We start from the raw sequence: 24,679 nt of genomic DNA on the forward strand, positions 1-24,679 counted from the left end.
GGAAATGATTTCAAATTTGGGAGATACATTTTTTTAATATTTTGTAAAATCGACCATAAGAGAATATTAAAAGCATTCTCATGTGGTCATATGGGAGAAAGTATATCCCTTCTATGTGCAAAAGCTTTCTAAAGAACAGGAAGATATAAAATCTACACAACCCATCCTACTTACATAGCATGGTGTGATTAATGCAGGAGCCAACAAAAGATTAGAATATTACTCCTCTTTGTAACCTTTGAGTTAGCTGCTAAATTTCCTTTTTTTGGGAAAATTAGGACATTTTATATGAAAGCAGAATTTATAGGTGTATTGAAGAAGGCTGATTTCACAGAATAAGTTTTAGCAACTTGCAGGAAAAGGGAAGAGTCCAACCTCACTTGTGATTTCCATGTCCTATCTGAAAAGTAGCAGCCAATATCCTTCCACCCATGTCCTCCAAGTGTAAGACATTCCCTTTGGTTTGCCAGTTGCCATATCCATGCAGAACTTGACTGTGCACCCCATTAAAGGTGTTTTCATTTCTCCCATGTGTTCATTTCTTCCAGCTGCCTTTAAAGTAGTTTTCACTTTTTTCTGTATGGGACATCTTTGTGCCACTTCAATTTCTAGGCTCCATTGGCCTATTTATAATTATTAACATTATTTATAACATTATAATACACATAATGCTCTAAATAATTATTTTTTAAAATTTATTAATGGTTGCATACTTTTTTACAGCAATTCAACTTTTAAGCTGGGAGCCAGAACATGATGAGCCAAATATTTTGGGCTTGTAGCAGTAGAGATTGAAGTCTGAGAAATACAAGTTTTCCAAATAACCAGGTCCAAGCCCTTAAGAGTCCCAGCTTTGCTGCTGGTACCATCTGTGAGCTCTTGGCTCCCCCTGGTTTTCATTGGAAATTGGCATTATTCCTCACTCATAGCAGTTATGAGGTGACAATGGACATACCTACAACACATCCCACGGCATTTATTGCACAGTATTAATACCCAGGGCATGTAATTCTATTTGAAATATTAATTTCAAGGCTGGTGTGCCCGGGCCATTCTCTTGTGATTGGTGAAAGCACAAATACACACCATAAACAATTGTGAAAAAGGGGTTTAAGCCAGGATTTACAGCCAGACTCCAACACCACAGAGTTAGATTTTGACGGGAAATGAATTCCAGAGTCTAAGGGTTAAACGTGTGCTTCATCCCCTTGGGTGGGCATTTGGGATGCAGAAGTCTTGCTTGGCTAAGCCTGGGGAGCAGATTCATGGAAAGAAATAAATTTCTGCATTGAATTATGGAGGATAAACTGGTCTGGATAAATTAAAAAATGGCAAATTTCAAGACCAACTGCTTCAGCTTGTACTTCCCCTATTTATGATAATGCACTTCAGTTCAGAAAAGGGCCTGTAGAATATGGGAGAGTATGAGACTGAATTACAGAATATTTAATCTAACTTGGACTAGAAATAGCAATAAAATTAGGGATATATTTCTTAAAAATTATGGTGTATCTATAGAATTAGCCTATTCTCTGAAGTTCCATATGATTTGAAAGGATTTTTACTCTCTTCAAATTCAGTTTTAGAGATTTTTTTTTCATGTAAATACATTGGGATTTTTATATTAAAAATTTATCCAGTTAAGACTAAATAAAGAATTTCCGGTTTAATAAGCAATGGGAAGGAAAAAATTCTGCCAAGAAGACAGAGGGACTTTTGTTACAGAAAAAAATTCTGTAGCCTCATAAGCTCTTAGAGTTTAGCAGATTCTGAGCTGATAAAGAATAGTTACAATGTGGTGCAATTCCCTAAGGGTCAGTGGTGTTACTCCCATACTCAACACCCAGCAAGAGGGTCTCCATCAAAGTTTAGGCCTGGGAATTTGAGCCAGAACTCTTGAAACTGAGCTCCACAAGTTCTGTATTCCACCTCACATGTACCACTACAAAAAGATTTTATTGGGTTTAAAGCATACTGTGCTGGTACAGACACAGAAAGAACACCTGCCTTTGAGGATTTTGAGTATATACTTAAAAGGAAAGTTTGGGGGGGGGGGTAAAGGCAACACATTATTTCAAATTATTTCCAACCTAAATTTTTAACCTAAGTTTCACCCCCAAAAATTTACCCAGTATTTCAAGGGCATAGGTGGAGAACCAGCCAGGCAGCAACTGAGATCTCCCTGGCAGAACTGCAGAGTGAGGTGTTCCAGATGCTGCAAAAAAAGCGCTGTTGCTTTGGAGGTGTGAGATTAGAAACAATCCCACTGCAGCCTCAAGGAGAGAGCTCCAGAAGACAAGGTGTATGATAGGGGTTAAAACATGTACTCACCGTGACTCTAACAGAGAAACCACTCAAACTTTCGCTCCAGTCTGATGTAGCCAAAACATCTGCCTATCACCCCATAAACGTCCCTACACTCCTGCTCCCTTTATGACAAAGGAATGGGGCTTTTAAGGCACATTTAATAGCCAGCAGCTGCTTGGCTGTCAAATGCCACATCTGGAGAAGCTGTTGGCTGTTAATGTGAACAGAAACAATTATTCTTTAATAGTTTTGCCTAATTTTAAGAATTACACAAATGACAACAAAAGAGGTGCATGTTCTTAATGAAAACACATCTGGTTTCTCTGAAAATAAGCCAAAAAAAAAAAAACAACAACAAAGGGCCCAGTGATTAAGTGAAGCTGCACTTATAGTCCATCCTGAGTCAGTGAAGAGAGAAGGAAAGGTACTGATACACAGGCCCTCAGTGTCTTCAGTGTTTGATAATCCCTCTCAGTAACCTGCAACATGCAAGAGGACCACGAGTAGTTGGTTTGCATTAAATGACATGTTACTGATCCCAGGGTGCTGCTCCCCTCCCTGCCTGGAGCTTCCTGTCCTTTGGGACTGGGTTTCCATGCCACTGCCTCACTTCTGCACCCTGAACAGCTTGTACATCAGGAAAATAGCATCATTCCCTTTTCACTTGGATCTTCTCCTTAATTATCCTACCAACACTGTAATTGAATGTCTTCCTGATGGACAGCATTTGGGCCGAGTTCCAACCTCAGGAAAGCCAATGAAATTATTCCCACCAACTTTCTGAGGCTTTAAATGAGCCATGAGTGAGTTGCAGATGCCTGTTTCTCTGGAGAAGCAGTGAGTGGAGCACTGTCACCCAGACTCACCAGCCAGGGCTCACGTAGTTGCGCGTGGATCACCTGTGAAAGGGAACCGAAGTTTTGCCATGAAAATCAGCCATGGAAAGCTGGGCCAGGCAGAGCCACCAAGCAGCGTGTGCTTTGTGAGCAGATGGATTCCCCCACTGAAAAACCACACATGAAGAAAGCTGGGGAGAGGTGGCAGGAAAGCATTGAAAGAACTGAAAACTAAGAGTTAAAAGACGGAAAAGGGGGGACAGATCTCTATGTTTTCAAGTGCTGGCTCTTTTTTCTGTGAAGATCAATATCTAGAAAAGCTTGCACTCCCTTTCAGGACACTTTCCTATCCTCAGTATGTGCTTTTCTGAACTGGTCTCCCTCCCACGGCCCTTTCTGGACTGGCTGCTTGCCCTACACACACAGCTTAAGTACCACAGGTCTATTCATATCATGTATTCTCTAGTTTCTGTGGAAAACTCTGATCCTGATGCACTGCAGTTGCACGGCTGGCATTTTTAACTGGTCCTTTACATCATTATTCTTTCTTTTCGAATCAGGCATCAACACAAACAGCCCATTGCTGCCTCCTACTTCAGCCTTGGCCAGGATGTGGATGCTTCACCAAGGCCTTACTGACCTGGGCTCACAGCTGGGCTGAACCTTTGGAGGAAAACAAGTCCATGATTCATTTGGGGTCTGTGTCTCCCACGCAGACCTGAGATACCTTCAGTGACCTACTGACAGCACAAGCAGAACGAACAGATGAAAACCATTTGGGAACACAGCCAGGAAATGTAACACACAGTAGCTGACGGAGGACAAGCCGCCCTGTTAAGTCAGGCCAACTCCTCGCCCGTGGCAGCTGTGAGGCAGCCAAGCTGAAAGGCAGGGGATGCTGAGAGGCAGAGGAATCTCCCTGCGTGGCTGTCAGTGTCACAATTCCAGGACTGCCAGCGACCGGCACACGGTTTCACCAGGGATGTCATCAACAGCTGGGAACCTGGTGCCTCCCTCCCTTCACAGAAACAGGCTGGAGGCAAACTGCACTGGCAACAGCTCACAGTGTCTTGAATAAATGGGAAGACCCAAGGGTTTCCCAATTCAGTTATTTCACAATAAACTAACCTGAGACAAAATGCTTCTTTACAGGAGGAAAGAAGGGTAGGATATTATTTCTTAAGCTTCTCCAAACAATCTGCAGTTACCTTAAAGAAATTTTTTCTTTTTCTCTCTCTCCCAAATCCACACACTGCCCTTAATACTTAGTATCAGTATTATGAGTAAATATTATTGGTTTGTGAAGCAGCAGGTGCCCAAAGAAGCTGTGAAATCTCCATACTTGGAAGTATTTGAAACTCACCCAGGCAGGCCCTGAGTTACCTGACCTAACCAGCCCTGCTGGAAGCAGGAGGTCAGTCCAGACAATGTCCAGGGGTCCCTTCCAAGCTACACTATTCCCTGTGATTTTGCTCTTCTGAGGACAGAAAATTTCCACGTTTCACACATTTAAACAGATCTCCACAGTACAGATTAAAGCAGGAAAGAAAAAGCATTAACCTGTGTCTCTGGAAGATACATGGACACACGGGGAACACTCAACTACAGATTTCCAGTAATGCAAAGTAAATTACCTTTCAAGAAATAAAAATAAAAGAAGTCTCTCCATGTAACATTAAGATAGTTAATACCTTTCCATCTCAACACACTGATGGAGGCACAACTCCAGACGATCCTCTGTATCCTTATTCTTCCTTTTGAGTTGCTCACAGTGAATCTATCAAGAACAGGGAGGGAAAAAAATCAGACTTTAAGGGGGAAATAAAAAGATTAACAAGCTTAGAAGAAACAGGTATCCAGCTACAATGAGAAGAGATAATGGTGTCTCATCTGTATCTCTATTTTATTCTTCATTCATAAATGGTTGTCAAAAAGCCAGGAATATACTTCTTCCTTCCCAGCATCATCCTCTCTTCCATCCAACCACAGTTCTGCAAGGGCAGGAGCAATAACATTCTCTGTAGGGGCAAATATCTACCCAAGGAACAAACTGCCAGCAGTTGCAGGAACATTGCAAGTGTTGCAAAAAGAGCTTTTATTATTCATCCTAAAAGAATCCATTATCTTAAATACTCTAGAGTTCAAACATGTCCTCGTATTTTCCAGAATATTCACGGAAGCATCTGGTATAAGTATCCCAAAATGAAGGGAATTTGAGTAAGGACTCTGATCTAAATCACTTGGAGAGGAAAAAAAAGGAGCCATGTGTAAGTTATTGAGCATGAGGGTGTTGTTCAAGCCCTCTACAAGCTCCTAACAAGCTTCCTCTGGTCAGGACCAGTTACTGTCCAGCACCGAATTTCCAAAGAGAAGGGAGAGAAGGAAAAAAACCCCAAAAAACACCTCGTCCAGAGAAAAGGACACACAGCAGGGTAAGAGCAAACAGTCCACATTAAGATAATCCCTTAGAACTGGAGGGTTTGGACTAAAACTCCAAACATGACAAAAGCAGCACCTCTCCATAACAAGTGGGAGAACAGATGGTACCAAGAATGAGCCTCATCCAGAGGAGTCATTTGCTCCTGTGCTGCAGTCTGGGCACAGCCCTGGGGATGTTCCTTCAGGCTGTGTGGGACACCTCCAGTTCATCACAAAAAGAGCCCAGAAGCCTCCTTCTTCTCTTTAGATCCAAGTGACAAACAACATCATTATGACAGTCGCTAGAATTAGAAAACCAACCTACGGTAAGGACAGCAATGTGACCACTGAAACAAACTGGGGAGCCATCAAGAGCTAAACCTGCTATTTATTTGTAAGTAAATAGGTTTTCAATCACGAGTCACTCCTCTATTGGTAACATCAGCTTAATGTGAAACCACAGCTGAACATTTTATAGAAATCATGCCTCCTCATCTATGTGCAGAGCAGAAAGCTGAAATGAAAGGTTGCCAGCAGAAGATCTGAGGTGTTTGGCATCCCTCCCCCACTCTTAATTCCAATTCCTGCAGGCATTTCACACGTTTTAAATGCATCTGGTAATCACTAATTACAAGGATCCCACTAAGGAAAAAAATGTCCATTCAGTTTCATGTGAAACTTGATTCCAGCTTGTCCAAGTTTTATGAGTGTCTGTTTAATCATAACAAAATCACGTTGAAGTATGGAAAGCTGTATTTGATTGATTTCAGCGGGAGCTGCACACACTGGGGACTAATGAGGATTAAGGCTTATTTTGGAGTGCCTAAACTTGGCTTTCAGGTGTCTAGCTTCAAAATATTAAATCTGAAAAATGTTGACTTAGAATGAACACACTGTGCCACCACTGAAACAACAAAAAAATAAACCAAAACCAAATGACTGAAGAAAATCTGGCCATAATTTTCTGAAATAAACAAAAGCAAAACCAACCAACCAAACCAAAAAACACCACAGAATTCATATTCTACTCCAGCTCTGATTTATCCTACCGAGGTTTGACATGTCAGCAGTTTCAGATGGATTTGCCAGGCTGGGCATTGCAGCCCCTGTGCTGAAAACCAGGCCACATTAAAGGGATGCAGGTTGGATGTCACTGAAAATGTGACACTCATGTTGGTAAAAGTCACGTAAGAAGAAAACAAAGTTCTGAAAAACTGGGGAAAAAAATAAATAAATATAAAAGGAAAGCGGTGAAAAACACAGGAAAAAAAATATTTATGTATTAGCCATGTCCCTTCCTGGTTCTGGAGAGGCAGTTTCAGGTGCTCTCTCTGGGCCCACACAGCGGGTGCTCCAGGTTTTTCCGTGGCCCTGCTTTGCCGAGCCGGGGAAAAGCACAGAGAGGAGCTGCCAGAGCTGCCAAGTCCCAAAGCCCCGCGTGGCCCAGCTGCACACCCAGCCAGTGTGAACAAGCAGTTCTCCAGAAGCCCTGCTGCTCACACTGCTGGGGTGGGGGATGTTGGACATGTCTCCTGACTCTTAGTCATATGCAGATTTTGCAGCTAAATCCGAACCTCCCCTTCTGAAGGTGAATGAAAGAGATGCAGCTCAGTTACGGTGCCACGTGCAAGTGTTTGCTATTAGAGCAGCCGTGAGTTTTTACAACGACAATATGCAATATAACGCTGGAGGTTTTTATTAGATCAGGCAGATTGAGGCCAAGATGGATAAAATTCAGCTACTTCAAAGAATTAAGGCTGTGTAAAAGAGGGGGTTGTAATGGTCATGTAAAGGATTGCTCAGAATTACATAAATTTTCTGCTTTCTGTCAAGGTTTTTAAGAACAGGAACACCCTGAAGTAAAACAGATTCAGTTCTGCTCACAGATTTATGGGGTTTTGCAATAATTGAAAATGTTTGGTAAAAAGCATGCAAAATTTCCTTGGTGCTTACCCACCAAATTTGTCAGGGCTCCAAGCCCTAATTACTCCCTAGATATACCCAGACAAAGCACTTTCTGGTTGGAGTATTAATTTGCATTAAAAACAAGTTTTCCACATGGAAGAAAAAAAAAACCAAACCACATTTGGAGAGAAAAAACCACATAGTTCAAGAAAGACAACAAGACTTACTAATTCTAATGAAATCTTAATTGTAAAAACAAGCACAGCCAGATAGGCTCTCAGCACACTGGTGTTTCAAAATGTTGTGCAAAATGCATTTCACAAGCATCTCTATTGTAAATGTCAAATCCTGCACTGCTTTTGCCCCATTCTCTTTTTCTTTCTCCAAGTCCAGTTCCAGCTTAAGAGCATCCAGTGTTGGCAAACCTTTGCTCATTTTCCTCAAACCTGCCCAGTAATTCACTTGTTCTTCAGCTGTACCAAGGCAATATTTTATGGGAATGCAATGTAAAATGAATGCCAGAAATGATCCAGCCCAAGGGAGGCAGAGAAGGGAAAGGAGATTTTTGCCTTGGTTGGGTTTTCCTGCCTAGATCAACTCAATGATTCAATTTGACAGACCAGCACCATAACCAGACATATTGTCCCAGTGGAGGGAGCAGAAGGCCCAGCATTCCAAACAGATGGAAGCACATGCCAACAAATTATACATAAGGAATAAACCCATTAATAAGCTATCTTTTCAGTGATACCCAGCTTTGTATTGTGAAATATCCAGGGCCTGTCACAGCCAGGCTGAGTAAATCCACCTCGTTTAGGTATTACCCCATATTGCAAAATAGCTCCAAAACAAAGTGGAACATTTACCACCGTCAATGCTGTTGATAAACAAGCCAGCAGGTCAGAAATTATCTGTGTGTGGCTGTTGAGTAGGAGGAGTGGGAGGGAGAAATGCATTATTACTGTAAATGTGATCAAAATGGAAGAACAACCAGAGAAATAAAAGAACATTTGATGGAAGAAAACCTAAGCAACACTCGCTAAAACTGACCTAAAACAGGAAGAAAGCCCTCAAGACTTTTTTTTTTGCTCTGAAGAAATCAAATATATAACATTTCTGTGATGTCCTCCTACCTAAATAGACCCAGGCTTGGTTCTCAGAGCAGCACTGGTGTGCAGTGCCAGCCTTGAACCAGCCTTTGCATTACATGTCTCTCTGCTCTCTGCTGAAAATGCAGCTCCAGTCAGGCAAATGCTGCCCAGAAAGAGCCACAAATGCAGCAAGCCCTGCCAGTTCTCTCCTCCCCCTGCTATTTCCTGATTAAAGTGCTGAAACGTCAATATGAGACAGTTTCTAACCAAAACTTAGAATCTGAGGCTTGATTTTTGCCAAAAATAAAGAGTAGTCGGGCTCCTCAGATCCGCTGTGCCTAATTTGGTTAAGATAAAGTAAACCAGTGCCTGCCCTGTGTGATGCAGGAAGATTTAATGCTGAATAGTTAAAATTGATCTTATCATCAAGAACAATTCTCCTTGGTCAGGGTAACGGTAGATTCAGAGCAGCAATCACCCCAAAAAACTTAATTCACAGATGCCCTCCCACAGAGCTGTGATATCCACGGCTTGATAAAGTCCAGTCTATGAGTGCTGCTCCTCCACACCAGGGGTGTGAAAGTGCTGCCACTGACACACACAAATTTGTGCAAGTGCTGAGTACAAAACACTGCTTTAGACTACATGACCTTATTCAAAATCAATCTAACACTTTTTCCTTGAATTGAAACTGAGAGAAAATCGTCCCATTTAACAGCTTCTAAACATCTTCGGATTGAAGATCTCAAGAATATCCGAAAGTCAGAAAGTTAATCCTTCATAAGTATAAATCCCTTCTTCAAGTAGAAATCAGTGGCACAAGTGTTACCAAAAAGCAAACACAGTCATGCTCAGCCTCGGGTGACAGACGTAAGTGACCAGAGGAAATCACAAATATTATCTCATCAAGCCATGACATTCACATACAACGTAACTCAAAACACTCTCCGTGCTCCTCTCATTAAAAATGAGACTCCTCATTTCTAATACATTTAGAAGAAATCTTTTCTTCGTGGGAAAATGTTCAGTTCAGCTGAAGCCTGTTAGTGCACACAGGTCTGGGTGCAAAGTCCATGATGCACCATGAACTGTGCACAATTTCCATGGAAGTAAACTCTTGTTGATAGAATACAATTCCAAAAAAAGTATAAAATATGTTGATAAAATAAAGCCCTCAAAAATTAGTATCTTTAATTTCTTTAAAATAATTTATCAAGCAACCACAGATCTGTCAAATATACAGAAATCTGTACAAATCTACACAAAACCACTTGTAAAATAGGTATATTTAATGGAATAGCACTGCATAAGCCTTTCCAATGGTATTCTCATTATCTATATCCAACTTTAATTATTTGGAGGTGGGCAAGATGGGAAGGAAGTACTTATATATTTTTGAATGCCAGCCCTAAATTATGCAGCAAAAAAATGTTTCTTTATTATTATTCACTGCCAAAATAGGGATAGGGAACTTTCCAAGAGACAAAATACAGAAATGAAAAGAGAAAATACTGCAGGGTAAAAGATTAATAACTATGATATTCATTGACAGTGCCCAAGATGGTTTTGCTGAACAATTTTTAATAGAGATGTCACTACATGGAAACTGCGACAGGAAAGAAAAAGTATAGAATTTCTTGTGCAGTCCAAGCCAAGAGATAAAAGTTAGGATCCATCAACTCGAATGACTTTGGAATTGAGTCTCTGCAGGATAACGGGGTAGAACAGTAGCAGAAAGATCGCTCCAAGTACAGGGCCCACGTGGCTGGGAAGGAAGCCAGGCTGTGAGAAAAGAATTCAAGTCACAGGCAGACCTACCTACAAAAATCTGTGCACATACAAGAAGGGCAGAAGGATTGATTTAGATGAGGAATGCAGCTCTGTTCTACTTAAATTTCATGCTCCCCAGCCAAGCTTCAAAATCCCAGCACAAAAAAAAAAAAAAAAAAAAAAAAAAGGAGAAAGAACCCATAAAAAAGTAGGAACAACCCAACTAGCCAGTTGCAAAAAAACATTGGCATTGTTTGGCCAGCAGGAACACCAGCTCTAAACAACTTGGAAATATATATTGCTTTCCATATGTTCCAGTACTCCCACGTTCATGGAAATGTGGCACTGCTGCCACTGGAAATTAGGACTGTGCCAGCAGTGTGTCACAGTGTGCTGAGGATCCAGAAGCAAGCCGAGGGAAGATGACCCTTTAAGAAGCTCTCTTTCTCCAGGCTTTGCTGGAAGCATTTTGGAATCCTCGCTGGCAATTTGAGAGGAGGGAGGGAGAGCAGTCTGGAGCTCCTATGGCTGCCCTGGCACAACGGCCATGTGCCCTCTGGCAGCAAAAAACACTGGTCCTGAAAAAAGGTTTTAATAGTGTGGCTCCAAGTATTCCTTAGTCAAGGTGGGAATGTATCAAAACTACTCCTGAGACGCAGCATTAACACCAGTTTACAGCAACAAGGCAAGCAAAGTGTCACCCAGCCCAGAGACACAGCCCAACCTCAGATGCCACGGGGATTATAGAGAACAATTTGCAGCAGACGTCCTAATGACAGATCCAGCTAAGGGAATCCTGTGCCTGCTCCAGGCAGGATCAGCAGCACAGGGAACATCCCAGACCCTACAGAACAGGTGAAACCTCCAAAGGTCTCAGCAGGAGCGTAATCCAAGAAAGGAATATGGGACAAACTCAGTACAGGTGCACTGAATCTTTGTATCACTACACTTAACAGCCAAGTAACTGCGTAACATAGTCCTAATGCTCTGTATGTCAACAATCCTTTATTATTGCTGTACCTTTTTTTTGTCCAAGTTCATGCAGGAAAACCAGGTAAAAGCAAATTCCTGTAGTTATTCTATACAAACAATATGATGAAATGAAAAAGATATTTAGGAAAAAAAAAAAAAGCACACCTTTGAAGTATCAGGTTTTGGATTTGAGGTCTTTTTGGTAGATAAGCAAGGAAAAGAGGTACATGACTTCATTGTGAGGCTGCAAAGAGACCCACTGGCACAAGCTCCAAATAAATGCATAGGTTACTCACCATATTTAGGGAAGGTGTCTGCCTCTGTGCTGCTGGGTTAGGACATACTAGTCTTAAATAAAGGCTCTCTGAATCAAATGAGAACTAAGTGGTTTGGAGGCAAAAGTATATGTGTGTATTTATATATATCTCAAGGTTTAACCTACACCCCAGGCTTAGGGAAACCCCTTTCTTAAAGTCATTCTACCATTGAGAGCATATTCATCTCTCTCAAACAAACACAGCCCACACAGATCTACTTGAAAGCACTGCTTGTAAGAGACCACAGAGGATTCCCTCTCGTTCCTCAGCTCACCATGGAACGGTGACACAACGTCCCGCCCACACCCCAGCCTGAGCTGCGCGGTGGGAACAGCGGTGCTCTAAGCACGGTGGAAAAGCTGCATCAACCCAAAAGGTAGAGAACACAAATATCAATCCAGAAGTAGAATAATTTACTGTAAGGGGCAAGTAGGTCAGGGACCCATTTCTAGGAATGCTTTTTGATTTGAGTTTGTTCTAAAGGTTTCCCTTGCACAATCAGCGCTCGGTTCGAGCGGCTCCAGCCTCCTCATCGGCAGTGACATTCAGCTCTGCCCCGACCAGAACCACTCCAACATCAGATCTGATTTTCATTCTCAGGAAGAGGGCACAGAGAGGTGAAGCTGCAGAAACGTCGCCCCTTCACCCACACAAGAAGTGATGCAGCAGTTTCAAGAGCATGCTGTTCATTTCAGGCTACAGGCCACTGCTCACAGGAGTTGATTAATCAAGTTTCACAGCTGATAAAAATTAACATTAGCACTCTGTCACCTAAAAATGAAAGATTCATGACAGGTAAGTTCAGAAAAACGTTCATCTCTAAGCCTAACTCTGGTATCGGTTTCGGTTTTGACGACAACAAAACCTGTGCAGTTCTGTACTAAGGAGTAAAACCACTTTGAGATTTTTAGGAGACTCCTGTTGTCTTCTGGGTTGGAAAAACTAGTGATCTAACTGCCCTGGGAGCATTGTCCTCCTCCCAGAAGAGATAACACAGCTGCTCAGCAGAGCAGGGTGGACCTTTTTCTGTCAAAGCATTTACACTCAGCTTCTCACATGCACACAGAGAGCAATCATTTGCAAATTCGTGTTCAATTCACTGCAGTTTTGTTAAAACAAAATTATTTTTGAGACATTTGCAATTATAACAGAGGAAACAATAGTCCAGGGTCAGGATGTGGGAGACCAAGGTCTAATTCTTTCCCCTGCCTTTCCCTGAAGGGGTGTTTGCACCTCCTGGACAAATGTTTTAGCTGCTGGAGTTGCAGGGTGATTTCTCCAGTCTTTTGCAATAGTAGTCGTCCACTACATATGAAGAATTTACTGTTACTTTGTTGGAGAAAATGTCCATGACTTCAGTTTGATGGTTCAGACATCTACCAACAGAGTTCAGATTTACAGGTTGCCCAGTTAAAATAAATTTTTAAAAAGGCCCCCATGGTACCAACATCTTCCACTCCTCAGAACAGTGTCCTATTCACTCAGCTGCACCTCAGTCACTTTTCCTTACCCTGATCTCCAGTGTAATTTTATCTAAGCATTTATAAAAAGCAGAACAACCTCCACAGGGGAGGTTTGAAACTCACCACCACCAGCCCAGCAGCAAACTGCTGGAGCACTGTCTGGGAGGTGACACAGACTCAAATTCTTCCAGGCAGCAAAGGAAATCAAAGCCCAAAGGCACACCTCTGAGGAGAAACACTGTTCCCACTGGATGACTGAGAAGAGAACAGCATTAAATCTTACTCAGCAATGGGTTCACACAGAGTAGAGCAAATTCAGCCTTCTATGTTTTTGGCTTTCACTGGACTCAAACACAGGTTCAGACTTTGGGCTGACCAATATGCTTAATTTCTGTGGGACTGGAAATAGTTCAGGGGGTGGTTGTTGTCATTTTGTCATCATCTGTCAGCTCTACAATGATGGGACTAAATTAAAACCTTCTCTGTGTGCAGTTCCTGGTTTTAATTTCCATCACCTGTTCAACTGAGCCACTGTGGTTTCCGCCACGAAGGCCAGGAATAGTCAGTGCTCTCCTCATGGAGGATGAGGCAAAGCCAGGTGCCTTCATCCCTGGAAGGCTGAGTGCCATCCCAGGAGTCAAGAGAGGGGATGGAAACATGGGTTCTTCCCTTCCTGTTAACAGCAGCTTCACAGCCAGCCTGATTTATAAACAATTACAGTGTTTCTTTCTTAACTCCTCCAAATATCGGTGATACGAAGCATTGACATTTTCATCACAGCAAAGTAGGCACAACCAAATGTTTTGTGGAGGCAGAGAAAAGCAGTCAATGGAAAAATTGAAGGGGGAACCCCTTCTCTTAAACCTCCAGTGGAAAATTGTGGGGGTACAGCAGAAATCACATGCATCTTTCTACTTGACCTCCCCATTCCCTTCATTCAGAACAGGAAAATCCCTTTGGCTACTCCACAAACAACTGAATAATAAAAATATCGTTGTTTCTTAGGCATAGCCAAGCCACTTATCTAGAGAAAGGCCATGCTGGATGGCTGCCATTCAGACTATTTTATTGTCCACTGAAGAACTGCTTGTTTAGGGGCTTTCCATAGGGGAAAAATAAGGAAATGGGTTAGAGAAAATTTAATATAATGCAAGGACAACAGCTTAAAGTACCGGATCCTTGGTGACTTGTAAAAGGCTTAATTGCCATGTAAGTATTATTCAGGAGAGAAAAGACCACACTACGAGGAAGGAAAGAGACTGGGGGCGGAGGGGGAAAATACAGTTTCAGAAGTGCTCAAAACAGTTTGGGACTCCAATACTCTGGAGAGGAAGCTGAAAACAGATTTGCTGTCCAGAAATTTTCTGAGATTTGGGTTTAATTTATACTTTGATTAGGGCATTAGGGCGTTCAGTCCACAGCAAGGCAGCCTGCTGCTCTCCACACCGGTGTTACTCCCTGGCTGTGTGCAGCTGCCCTCCTCTCTTTGGTGCATAAATGAGAACTGCTCCAACACTCTTTGGTTTCCCTCAAGCTGAAATACTCTCCTCTGCTTCACTCAGAAACAGGTTGCCTGCTATATTTCCTAAACAGGTTCCCATGTCCCAGGTCAATGAGACTGCCAGTCCCAGCTGTCATGTTTTTGAGGCAAACTAAAGACTTAAAAGTGAGGGTACCTCTATCCGCATTTCAAACAGAATTAAAACACACTTTTGGGCTCACAGGAGTGACTTTCTGAGGGAGGAAGATGCTGCCCCCTAGTTCTACTCTAAATTTTAGTGAACTGCTTTCATTTTAGTTTGGACTTCCAAAGATTTAGCCTGAGATGTATTAAAAGTCAAGGCACTTCCCATTCATTTTGTTCCTGCTCCCTGGGTGGCTTTAGTGCTTAGCCATGAGTGGAAGACCACCCACAACAAATTCTCCTTTCCTTATGGAAAAATTGGAAATGCCATAGCTCCTTTATGAGATCTTAGATGGCAATTCAATGAATATTTTTACTCATACACACACTTATGGTGTTTGACTGGATTTCCCTGAAGATGTTCATGAAGTTGATACGATAGCAAGCACGAAAAGAGGTTTTACAGCAGCAAGTTCCAGCAGAACATAACTTCCATCACATTTGTCAATTCTATAAACTTCAAGCACACAGCTTAGTGCCAAGGAAGTTTGACTACAAACCCATTTTTCTGGGCAATAAGACCACCTTGTTCCCCAGGTTTCTACCACTGGTTTCCACCCACTGGTTTCCACCACTACATTTTTGACTGAAACACTGAAGTGTTTAACTCCCGGTCCAAACTGGAATTAAACCTGATTTTAAGTAATGTCTGAACCCTCCAAGAAAGTGTTTCTGCACTGACTCCGGAAAGATTTCTTTCCTACCCATACGTATTTTCACCTGCTTGCCAATTAATGAGAAAAGTCAACCCTAAAGCTTTACTAAATTTACTACTCCCTGCGTCAGTGAAATCTTAAAGCAGCATTTAGTGGTTTGACAGAAAAGTGACCTTTACCTCATGGAGACAGGGTATTTTTGGATGAGGCAAAGCATTTTCACCCAGGTTCAGTGACTGGCACAAACTGCAAGCTGCAGACACTTTTCTGCCTTGGTTGTTTCTTGGCTGAGCTACAAAAAATAAAATCAGACACAAAGCCCTGAGGACTTACAGAGAATTTTCTCAGTAGGATGATCTACCACAAAACTGAGTTCCTGGTCTGTGATTTTCTTCTCTGCAGCAAGGAGTGCAGTGAGCTCCTGTGTTCCCCTGGAACAGAGGACAGCTCCACAGAAAGGGCCAAGAATGGAACAAGATGATACCCAACAACATGAAACACTATTGCACAGAAAAGCCTCTGCCTTGGACAGTAAAGCTCTGTCAGCTCCTACCACTGTTATAGGTTGTACCTTGTCAACTGGGCACAGGAGCTACACGAGTCTGGGTTAAAAATGAAAGGAAAAGGGGAGTAATGTAAGTAAGGAAGAAAAGAAGGAATTCTGCTGTACCCTGTGAGAGCTGGTGTTTGCCATCAGCACAGGGGGCTGAATAGAAGATGCCTTCACCTGGGTTTGCAGCTGACCAAAAGGGCAAAGGGGAATGAAGGCATCCCACGGGAGGTATCCTGGTTATTGGCAGACAGGAGGAAAGGCACTTTGGAGGAGAGGAAGGTGACACGTCTGTGACATTTCAGATGAGAATTGCACTCTTTGCCAGCTTCTCTGGAGGATCTGATGACCTTTTCACAACCACAAGTGTTCATCATAACAATGAAGCAGAAGCTGTTCCCCACCACCATAAAGCATTTGAATCTAATTTTACTCTTTCATGAAAAAAAGAGTAATATCTGCTCACAACTGTGCTATATTGTTGTCCAAGTGTGTGGTAAAGCTAATAACCACATTAGAGAAAGCTCTCCTGTTGTTACAAGCCAGATCCAAATATTTCTAGGGCAGTTCTCCATCATTTAAGATGCAGACACAATCAAATTTATAAAGGCAAAACCTCCTATACATTGTCCCAAAGCAAACAGCCTCAGAGCTGTTTCCTGTTACCAAAAGAAAGGACTATAAAAGTGAAGGAACTCCTGATCTTAGGCTGCTATTTCCACCTCACATGACCTTAATTTTATGGAAACTGTACCCTTGTGTTATTTAGATTTTACTCATAAAACATAGACAGAGGCAGTGTATAGGCATTGGGGAACAATCAAGAAAAATGCAAAAGTTCTTTGAACAGTAAAGAAAAAAGTTGTTAAAATGATTAATTTTTATAAATGATGTCAGGAAAAGCCATTTGCTGTAGTAGAGATAAGGTCCTTTTTCTTTCTTTTACTTTTTCCCTTAAAAAGAAAAAGAAAAAATGAAAAAAGATAAGTTCTTGGAGCACTGGGATGCTGCAGCAGACAAAGTTTTACGTCTCTTATGTACTTGCCCAGCAATTACAACCTAGAAAAGACATCAAACACTGAGGATTGTTTTATAAAGGAGGGATATATATCCACCTATTAATTATAACCCTACTCTAAATTTTGCAGTACTTCTCTCTGCATCCTACTTTGAAGGAAGCTTTAAACCACTGCAGAGTGCCAAGGAGTTTGATAAATATTCCATTACTACCTTTAGGTCTTCCAAATAGTAAGCATTCAAGTTGAGTTGGTAAGCATTCAAGTTGAGTTCAACCTAATCTCCTAAAAAAGCATTTTCAGCATTTGCAAAGTGAAGGTGGACATTGAAGAGCAATCAAATACACATGAGAGGATTATTCAGATGAGACGTCCTACCACAGGAGAAAAATAGTAATGGTCATAGAAATAAATATTAAAAAAAATTATATTAGCAGTTCACAGTTTAATCAAAGTGTCGAGGTGACATTAATTGGCTCTGTAGAGATCTCACTACACACATCAGGCAATTTAGGGCATTGGTACAGGGTTCTGAGTCTTTAGCATTAAATACCTTTGAAGGCACAAAGCCAAAAGGATTTTGGGGGTTGATGGATGGAGTTGTCTGTGTCCTCCCATTCAGCACAGACACTTCTGTTGGGAAGTCAGGAAACGATGCCTCCTGAAGTCCCCAGTTCGGAGCAAGGTCCCTTCCAAGCATTCTTCCTAAGGAAATCCCCTCACCTTCAGCTAAGGGTGATTTTTCAGCTGTTCTTTTACTTACAGCATTAGTCAAAGGCTATGGGAAATCGTACATCTTTGTGGCTTTTATTAACTTGTTTCCTTTACAGCAATGTGCTGCAAAACCAGCAGAGAGACTCTTTCTAAACTCCAGTGTTACTGTGGCGCTTTCAGCAACCCCATGGTCCTTTTCAGTGCTCAATAGCCACTATATCTCAGTATATAACCACAGACCTCCAGATCTAAATATTAAAGACATTGATACAAAAATTGCCTTTAAATGGAGCCTTCTGTGGTTTTGGGGTTTGGTTTGTTGTAGCCTGTAGAAGCTCTCAGGAGAACTCTGAAAATAAGAATGGAAATCCAGAGCTGAAAGAGGGTGCAAAGGAAGTGCTCAGGGGATAGACCTGGGTTACCTGCATACCTCTGCAGAGATGAGCAGGCAGGACCAAAGCCTACTTCAAATTGCAGCCTCCATGTCCTGTGTGCACACCCACAGATTTGGGGATTCACAAAAACTCCAGCATGATGGAGAGCTGCAGCAGTCACTTCAGACAAAAGAAAGTGCCAGATGATGGATTCAGGAGACTGCAGCTTAAAGCACCAGGGCTAAACCAACAGCAACAGAGAGACCAGGGCAGTCAGATGTGTAATGAAAGACGAAAATTGAAAGCAACCTTCCATGGCCAAAATAAACAGTTTTAAAGCAATTAAATTTTGAATCCATAATGAATATACACAGACAAACACACACACACACACAAGAAGAGCTTGAACCAAGCTGTGCTTCTTGCTGAACCAGTCTTAATATTCATTGCTGGAAGCACAAACTAGTATGGTTTGAGTGGGGTTTTTTTTTGGTTCTTTATGTACAGAACTTGATACACAACTGCTTTTCAGTTAGAGGTTGGTTTTGATCAACTAAACTTCTAAGCTGCTCACTTGTTACTGGAATTACCATTAATCCCCAATTTCATAAACCAAACCAGCAGCAACACTGCTTGCTTACCCTCCAACTCCCCCAAACCTTTCTCTGTTTTAAGCTACAACCTACGCAATGGAACAGGGTTCTATTTTAGCAATAATACAGTTTTATAGTTGGAATCCCCTTCAGTTTGAAGCAAACAGCAGCAGTGACTCATCACAAGGCATTGAAAGAAAGGGGATTTCCTCCTGAAGTAAAGCACCAATGAACATCACAGCAAACAAAAATCAGCTAAGATGACAGCAAAGAGGGAGCCCAAGGATTCACCAGGGAGGTGATATGATTACAGAAAAAAGAGCCATGGCTCTTATTTCAGCAAGAGGCTCATGATCCAAAATGGATTTTTTATTCTAAAACTGAAACTAGACGAGAGGCCGAAATGTGAGGCTTGGCTCTGAAACCCAGCTGAGCCAAGGCAGGGCTGCTTTCATCAGCCAGCAGTGGGTTTGCAGTTTGCAATTCATTCTAGATTCTGGCAGGGACAGAACCATCATACACACTGCCTACAGTATTGCCCCTGCCACAGAACCAGGCTTTGGTTTAACTGTTGCACAAGACAGTAGAGAAATGTGTTATCAAGCAGCAAGCCCCTCCCCAATTCCTGGGCTCCCTCCATTAGTCAGTGCAAAGCCCTCTACTGTTTTCAGTAAATCTGAAGATCATTCTTGCAATTACTGTTTCTAGTAAGGACAAACTCCCCCGCAGAGTGAAAGCAGGAGGGTGGTTACACACTCCGTGGGTTGTTTCATACGTAGGTTGTACATAGGAAGGGGACGCCTCCTGCCTCGAGTACAAATGCCAGCAACTGGGATTTTTAGTAACTGGGATTTTTAGTAACTGGGATTGTCCAGTGCATGAGGGTCTCACAGAACACTGGCACACTGGTAAGTCTGCAGTGGCATCGTGTTACTGAGGGGAAGCTCAGCAGGCAGAGCCTAAAGCTGGGGTGGTTGTGCCACTGAACCACAGTGCTGCCTCAAAGTCACACCATCAGTCCGCTTCCACCCAGGGGCCATATAAAAACTGCACAGCTGGATGGTCCTGCAGTCCCCCAACAAAAGGTGGTACTGCTGACTGAGGAGAGCAGCTTTAGGTATCATCTCTGTACTGGGTTTGGCTACAGAAGTTCTACTTCTTTGCTACAGAGAGATGGGAACAGGAGGCAACACCAGCACCTGCCTCTGCCCGTGTTATCAGCATGAAAACAAAACACCACAAAACTGAGCAGCAAGTCAAATATGTCACCTCCAAATGCCAGGTATAGAAAGCAAGAGGTAAGCAGGCAGTATCCATATGCATTAATTAAAAAGAAAGCATATGAGGGGTATCAAACAGCTTCGTTTCTCCACAGAGGCTGCTGGAGGAGAACTGGCCAACACTTCATCACTCTGTTTGTGTAATCTTAGTGACTTTGTAAATTAGAAGAGGTCAAACTCACCTCTTTGTAAAACTGTTATTCTTTCATATTGGAAGGTTTTTTAATAGAACAGGTCCTCTGGATTAACTTCTAGATTCAGGGATTAGAGACCCCTTTTTACTTTTCCCAGGCTCAGGTGGCCCAGCGCTTGCATCTAGACAAGAGACATGGAAACAAGGAAAACTATCAATGGAATCAGGGACATCAGTTAAAGGATGGGGAAATATTAAGTTCTCCAAATACCCGGTTTTGAACAGAAAAAAAATAAAATTGTTTGAGCTTTTTTTCCCTTCCAGTTTTTCCTCAGAACAGCAAAACTTTACCAAGCAGGACAATGACCCATGTACTGAGTTTATCTAAATTGTGGCAGCTGCAACTGATCCACAACATTCCCATTTCTGAATGTTTCCCTCTAAGGTGAATCAACATATTTATTTTTAAAAGTTAAATTTTATTTCTAGATAATACCATATGTATATCCACACACAGGGTGAAGTGTGTAACACCTCAATGGATAAAGGAAGAACAATTTCAACAATGAGAAAGTATATCTCTATAGCTTATTTTTAACTTCAGGCAAGTGCAGACATTTAAGTGTATCCTATGTGGAGCATTTGGCAACTTTTTTGCCCAACAATCCTATTTCTTCCTCAAAAAAAAGTTATAGACGATTCTATGAAACTTCCCACAAGGTGTCACTAGAGATGCACCAGCCAAAACACTCCTCAAACACCCTCCCCTACAGATGCTTCCCCTTCCTACGAAGCATGTTGAAAACACGAACGGAATGAGTTAATGCCTGAGCAGGAGCATCCTAGTGCAGCGCTGGCCTTTGAGTGTGCTAAGCAGTAATTTGAACGGTAAATGAACCGAGTACACCCAGATCAGTGGGAAATGCAAACGACTTTAGGCATCAACATTTAATGGACTAGCTCGAAAAACTGGTAATGGGTTTTACAAAGTAGATGTGCTGCCCCCCTTTTCAGACTACTAATACAGAAAAAGGAACAAAATCAACCATCAGCTCTGCCTCAGCTCCATGCTAATACCAGGAAGGATGTTCTGTCTCATTTTGGTTTGACTATTCACAGTTTTATACCCACCTTTCACACCCGTCCCTAAGAGACACACGGATGTTTTGCAAATATCTGTTATCAGATATAATGGTGTGGTTATTGCTTAAGGCCCTTTCTATTGAACACAGCATGAATTCAAAACTACTATCTTGGATTAAACAAAATACCTCACAAACTACCTCACATATTTCCCTTTCTTGAAAAAAATAATGTATAACTTAAAGGTTAATTAACATTTGAAAACCATGCTTAACACAGAAATCACATTCAAGTGACTAATCTCTCATATTCTCTGAAAACTCAGTGTGATTCACAGCCTTAGAAGATGACATATTTACTCCCAGGTGAGCAGTGCAGAGGCACATCACTGCCCCAGCGCTCACCTGCTCCAAAAACTCAGGTGCACCAGGTGTAATGACTGCCTTTGGCTGTTGCCCTGCAGCCAGTGCTGCAGAAATGAGTCAACTCACTCCTATGCTACACGGCAGCTTCCAAAGAATTCCCTGCGCGACGCCAGCAGCCGAGTCCTTCCTGTGATCTGCAGGACTGACCTAAATTGATGCACTTTTAGCTGTTGGGCACTGGCCCTTATTTGACAGAACCCCTTGAATAACCCTTTCCCCTTTATTTCATCATAAGGCTTTCTGTATTTTATGCAGAGGGAATTTCTCAACAGCTCACGTGTCAGACGTGAGTGAACCAGACACCAACAACTGCAGCACAGCCTCCAGGAACAAAAGTTCCAGGAGCATTTGGCATCTCTAAAAGGTATTAAAACCCAGGAAGGAATAAGATGGGTACTGCAAAAGCAGCAGAAGCAAAAAAGCATTGCCCATAACCACTGGAACAAGCAACTGTGACAAACTGAAGTATCGCTGCTTTCCAAGAACATCTGACCCAAATCCATAGCAAAACAAACTGGTGAAACTAAAACTTCCCTTACTGCTGGCTGTGTTTTGGATCCTCTTCACAGCTGCTGAATGGATTACTTAGATAATGGGTTAATTAATTCAGTTAATTGAAAAAATGGATATATTTTTCTCTTTAATCTCAAAACTCTGTGAGGTTACTTTGGAAATGAAAATACCACATGCTAAGAAAAGTAATATTTCTCTAGTATGCTCCTTCAAAAAAAAAAAAGAAAAAGAAAACCAGTGTTTGCCTTGTATTTCACATGATTATCAACTACTTCCATTCAAAAGAGATGATTACTATAAACTCAGCAAATTCAAGTCACTTTGCAAACAAACCAACCACTTTTGTGGCTATGGCCTTCTGAGCTCCTCCCACTCATTAGAAAAGTGGGTTTATTCCACTGCACACTTCATGAACACACATCAATAACTCATCAAAAAACTTTAGTATTTCATGAGCACAGAGCAGATTTATGGCAAAGGATTCTTATGCTCCATTTCCATTCTTTAGTTCAAATAATAATTTGTTGATTTGTCCTTGTATTTGTGGAGCTTTCACTTACATCACTATGGCAAGGCTTGTATTTTACAGCTGATCCTGATAGGTTGCTAATCTTGTTTCCCTTTACAAGGCTATTCTTTGCTTTCTTTAAACTTGAATAGCAATGTTCTTTCACTCCCTTTGAGATTTTAGAGGCTTTTTTTTCTGGTGCATAAAATGTTTAAATGAGTATCTGTGAAGACTGTAATAAAAACAGATCATTTTTTGAGAACCTTTACATTTTTGAGTTCACCATTTAGGAACTAAGATTTCTTCTGACTGCTAATAAATAACCCTTTATTCTCTCCCCTTCCCATTTCTCCTTTGGCTTCCCTCCACTATATCACCAGATTTAGGAAGCAGGATGCCTACAGCTGTGGGCCTTTTAGCACGCTCTGGGGAGTCTGGAAATGAGTTGTCTGCAGGATTTCAGAGAGCCTTGATCTCTATTTTTTTCTTCTTTTTTTTATGTAGATCCATTTACTAATTTCTGTTTCAAATGCTCAGCTTCAGAACCAAGATAGACCTAAGTGTGGTATTTGTTTATTTTGGAAAACAGAAGTTTTGAAAAGCAAATGGGATGAATTTTAGATGAAAACTTAAAACATCTAAGGAAAGACTCAAAAAACCCCAAAACAACAAAACCAATTTCCATTGGATTGTTTATACTGTTGATCCTTGGTCACTCATGAGCTCCAGCTCCTTAGCACAGGTTTTTATTCTCTCACTGTGTGAGGCCATGGTCAAGTCCATTGGACCTCATACTGCACCCTCTCTCCTATCAGAGCAGATCCATTCCCTTTCCTGCCAGTAACATTCTGTTTCTGCAGGGAAAAACATCATTTTAAAAGTTCCAAGAGCAGATTTCAATGTTTAAGCTGATAAAATCAGAAAAGTGTAGGCTTTCAACCTCAGTATCCCCCAAAACACATCATGGCTATAGCACTTTGTGAGCTTTGTGAGCTGTATCCCAGAAAACAGCACAGAAACACCAAAGATGAAAATACAGAAATCCTGCAAGAAATTCCTTGTCACATGCAGCTCCCACTGGGAACTGAAGAGACCCAGTGTTTATTAGCACTGTCAGAGGAAAAGAGCTGTGTAACCAGTGCTTTCCAAAGCATCACCTCACAAAGAAAAAAAAATTAAACATTCCAGCACCTCTCTCCTTGTTTCTTCGTAGTGCTAATCCTAGAGAAAGAGGAACTCAGCAAACCCTTACCAAACCCTCCCATCATTACGTGCTTCCAGAAGCCTGCAGGATAACAATTCTCCTCCGAGTGCCGGGAAGAGCACGGATTTTCCTGTGCAGCAACGATGCCACCTACAGCCTGAGCGAGGCCACAACAACGCACCGAGCTGAAGAGGGCAAAGAGATTTTCTCAGACGTTTTCGCCCCAAATCTGCTCTTCAAAATTCAAGTCTGACGGAGGAGGCGGCTTCAATAGGATGTTTAGTAGGATATATTTTATGCTTTACCCACGGAGGTGCTGTATATCTTCTAGTTGTTCTCAGACTGCATGGTCTTTAAAACTCTTCAGCTCTGAACCCACTAAATAGCTAAACTAAACTTAAAAGATGTATCTATGGAAAACATATGGTAGAGGCAAGAAGCAGAAGAACGTTCCATTTCTGTTGTCACACACACAAAAGACACTACACAGAGTGTGTCTTACAAACTCCCAGAAGAAAGTTACTGGACCTTTTTATAAGCTGTCATCTCTACAATGAGGACAGGCATCTGCACCCGTTCTTTGTAGCAAGAAAAATCAACTCTCTCAATGCAGCCTTCTCTTCTCTTCTCTTTTCTCTCTTCTCCTCTTTTCTCTCTTCTCCTCTTTTCTCTCTTCTCCTCTTTTCTCTCTTCTCTCTTCTCCTCTTTTCTCTCTTCTCTCTTCTCCTCTTTTCTCTCTTCTCTCTTCTCCTCTTTTCTCTCTTCTCCTCTTTTCTCTCTTCTCTCTTCTCCTCTTTTCTCTCTTCTCTCTTCTCCTCTTTTCTCTCTTCTCTCTTCTCTCTTCTCTCTTCTCTCTTCTCTCTTCTC

At 41.8% G+C, this 24,679-nt stretch overlaps 1 protein-coding gene across 5 annotated transcripts in view; it reads right to left on the reverse strand.

Annotated features, from left to right (window-relative positions):
- Window positions 1-24,679, reverse strand: part of TNIP3 (TNFAIP3 interacting protein 3) — a 58,648-nt gene that overhangs the window by 28,958 nt on the left and 5,011 nt on the right. For 4 of the 5 annotated variants that reach the window (XM_027658890.1, XM_027658891.1, XM_027658892.1 and 1 more), the window contains 2 exons: window positions 20,129-20,261; window positions 4,835-4,920 (listed from right to left, as the gene is read on the reverse strand). In XM_027658890.1, coding sequence (XP_027514691.1) covers window positions 4,835-4,842 — 8 coding nt within the window. In that variant the 5' untranslated portion in view covers window positions 4,843-4,920; window positions 20,129-20,261. The remainder of the gene's footprint in view (window positions 1-4,834; window positions 4,921-20,128; window positions 20,262-24,679) is intronic. The other variant, XM_027658893.1, reaches the window with a different exon arrangement.

The sequence above is a fragment of the Corapipo altera genome, unplaced genomic scaffold, assembly GCF_003945725.1.
Source record: "Corapipo altera isolate COAL_440 unplaced genomic scaffold, ASM394572v1 255, whole genome shotgun sequence".
NCBI lineage: Eukaryota > Metazoa > Chordata > Aves > Passeriformes > Pipridae > Corapipo > Corapipo altera.